Below are 2,506 nucleotides of genomic sequence, written 5' to 3' on the forward strand. Positions count from 1 at the left end.
CTGCACTCCAGTCTGGGTGACAGAGTGAGACTCCAACTCAAAAAAAAAAAAAAGGATAAAAAAGCAAGCCAGGTATGGTAGCTCACACTTGTAATCCCAGCACCTTGGTGGGGAGGAGGGTGTCAGCAGGATCACTTGAGGTCAGAAGTTAGAGACCAGCCTGGGCAACAAAGTGAGACCTCGTCTCTACAAAAACTAGAAAAATTAGCCAGGTGTGGTGGTACATGCCTGTAGTCCCAGCTACTCAGGAGACTGAGGCAGGAGGACCTCTTGAGCCCAGAAGTTTCAGGCTGTCATGAGCTGTGATTGTGCCACTGCATTCCAGCCTGGTGACAGAGTGAGACCCTGTCTCAAAGTAAATAAAGAAATAAAAATAATATAAAAGCAATTGCCTCTAGTGCTACCTAGGCACTAGGACCTAGGACCTCAGGCTTCTTAGTCCAGCAACTAAATGGTTAATCTCCAGCACAGCTGGGGGCCTCAGTTCTAGTGGTTAAAGATTCTGCATATTACCCCTGGTTTAGGCTCTAGTGACACACTACCTCCATTCCAGGTCTTCCTTCCCTCTCTTGCCCTGTCTCCATGGGAGGAGGAGTTGTTATCAAGATGACAAGGTGTCTGTCCTGGTTCCCTCACTAGAAAGGCATAGTCTGAATTCACCTTCTCCTCCCTCTCAGGAGACTGGTGTTTGTGCTGACTTCCATCCGAGTGGGGCAGTTGTGGCCGTGGGACTGAACACAGGGAGGTGAGAGGGAGCCAGTACTCCTGGGAGGGAAGACAGGGAGGTCTGGGAAGGGTTCCTGGGAATAGAGGTGTGGGCAGAGCCAGCTGCACCTTCCACTCCTGAATACTTTTCCCTGCAGCCTGGGCTCCTTTGCTCTCCTGTGGTGACCATCCTCCCTCACCCCCTCCCAGCCTCTCTCTCCTCCAAGCCTGGGAGTAGAGGAGGTGGCAGCCCACGCTAGAGAAGCAGCGGGAATGGGAGGGGCACGGAGAGACCAACACAGGAAAGTGACAGGCTCACGGACTCCACAAGGCTTTGTAGTGGCTCCTGGTTTGTAGTTTCTGACTCTTTTTTCAGAAGCTTCTCAGCTTTTATCTGCACTTAGCCCCTTTCCATCTCTAGCATAAGAATGCAGTGGTGACCTCTCTTCTACATCATAGCCTTTCTGTGGGCCTCTCTGATGTTAACTGAGTTGCCATCCCTCACCCTGCCCAAGGCGGCCTCCCTGGGGGGGTGTCTCCTCACATCCTGCTTTTTTGCCTTCCTGTTGCCTCTGCCTCTCTCCCTTCCAGGTGGTTGGTTTTGGACACAGAAACCAGAGAGATCGTGTCTGATGTAACTGATGGCAACGAGCAGCTCTCAGTGGTCCGGTACAGCCCAGGTGGGAGCCACCCCCTCCCTTGCCTCTGATCCGTCCTCAGCCCTTCCCTCTCTGAGTGACTGTATTTGCAGATGGGTTGTACCTGGCCATCGGTTCCCATGACAACATGATCTACATCTACAGTGTCTCCAGTGACGGTGCCAAGTCTAGCCGCTTTGGCCGCTGTGTGGTGAGGAAGCTGAGGTGCAGGGTGGGGCATGGTAACAGCAAGGAAATTAAGGGGGCTCTGGGGATGGGAAATGGTGGCTGTATATTTTTAAACTCTTGACCTTTGCCTCCAGGGTCACTCCAGCTTCATCACTCATCTTGACTGGTCCAAGGATGGGAACTTCATTATGTCCAATTCTGGGGATTATGAGATTCTTTATTGTGAGTGGCATGGGGGAGAGGGTAATTGGAGTTTTATTTGGGGGAGGGGCTCCTGGTTGGAAGGGGATGAAGAATACTTGGGAAGCTACAGTCAGAGGGGCTGTCAGATAAGGAGGTGAAGAAGAGTTAACGTGGAGTCGGAATTATACATAGAGATTTTGTGACTTGGAAAAATCCCCATAGTTTCACACTATGTCTTGTGGACTTGAGGGAGTTGAAAAATGCGCTGTGATTATTTTGTAAAAGTCTCTCAGGGCAAGTGTGGAGGGCTTGACTTATCTAGGGAGGAGGAACTGATGAGAAGCTGTTAGAATTTCTGCGAGAACTCAGAAAGCACTGGGGTGGCTTTCACGAGACTGGGGAGTGGAGGGGCTACCACAGGGACCAGATGTCACAATACTGCCTCGCCTAAGTCAGTCTTTCCAACCTGGCCTTCCTGGGCATCTTCCCGCTGAGGGCAGAGAGAGAACTGAGCTGGGTGGGCTCCCTCTCCCCAGGGGATGTTGCTGGAGGCTGCAAGCTGCTGAGGAATCGCTATGAGAGTAGAGACCGCGAATGGGCTACCTACACCTGCGTACTGGGCTTCCACGTCTACGGTGAGCAGGGGCGTGGAACCTTGCGGGACGGGTAGGGGACAAGGTGGAGCCGCGCCTGGGCTCGGGACGCCGGGCGGGTGTCGTGGCGGGGTGGGGGGGCGCCCAGAAACATGCGGGTCCAGCTCGGGAGGCTTCTCTGACTCTCGGGGCCAGAAA

At 53.2% G+C, this 2,506-nt stretch overlaps 1 protein-coding gene across 1 annotated transcript in view; it reads left to right on the top strand.

The window, feature by feature from the left end:
* EML3 (echinoderm microtubule associated protein like 3) overlaps nt 1-2,478 on the top strand; it is a 10,690-nt gene extending 8,212 nt beyond the window's left edge. The window contains exons 16-20 of the mRNA XM_021714700.1: nt 678-745; nt 1,297-1,385; nt 1,457-1,554; nt 1,667-1,754; nt 2,252-2,478. Coding sequence (XP_021570375.1) covers nt 678-745; nt 1,297-1,385; nt 1,457-1,554; nt 1,667-1,754; nt 2,252-2,385 — 477 coding nt within the window. The 3' untranslated portion in view covers nt 2,386-2,478. The remainder of the gene's footprint in view (nt 1-677; nt 746-1,296; nt 1,386-1,456; nt 1,555-1,666; nt 1,755-2,251) is intronic.
* Nucleotides 2,479-2,506: the final 28 nt, after the last annotated feature.

Source organism: Carlito syrichta, unplaced genomic scaffold (assembly GCF_000164805.1).
Source record: "Carlito syrichta isolate Samal-C Ts95f unplaced genomic scaffold, Tarsius_syrichta-2.0.1 Scaffold305706, whole genome shotgun sequence".
Classification (NCBI taxonomy): domain Eukaryota; kingdom Metazoa; phylum Chordata; class Mammalia; order Primates; family Tarsiidae; genus Carlito; species Carlito syrichta.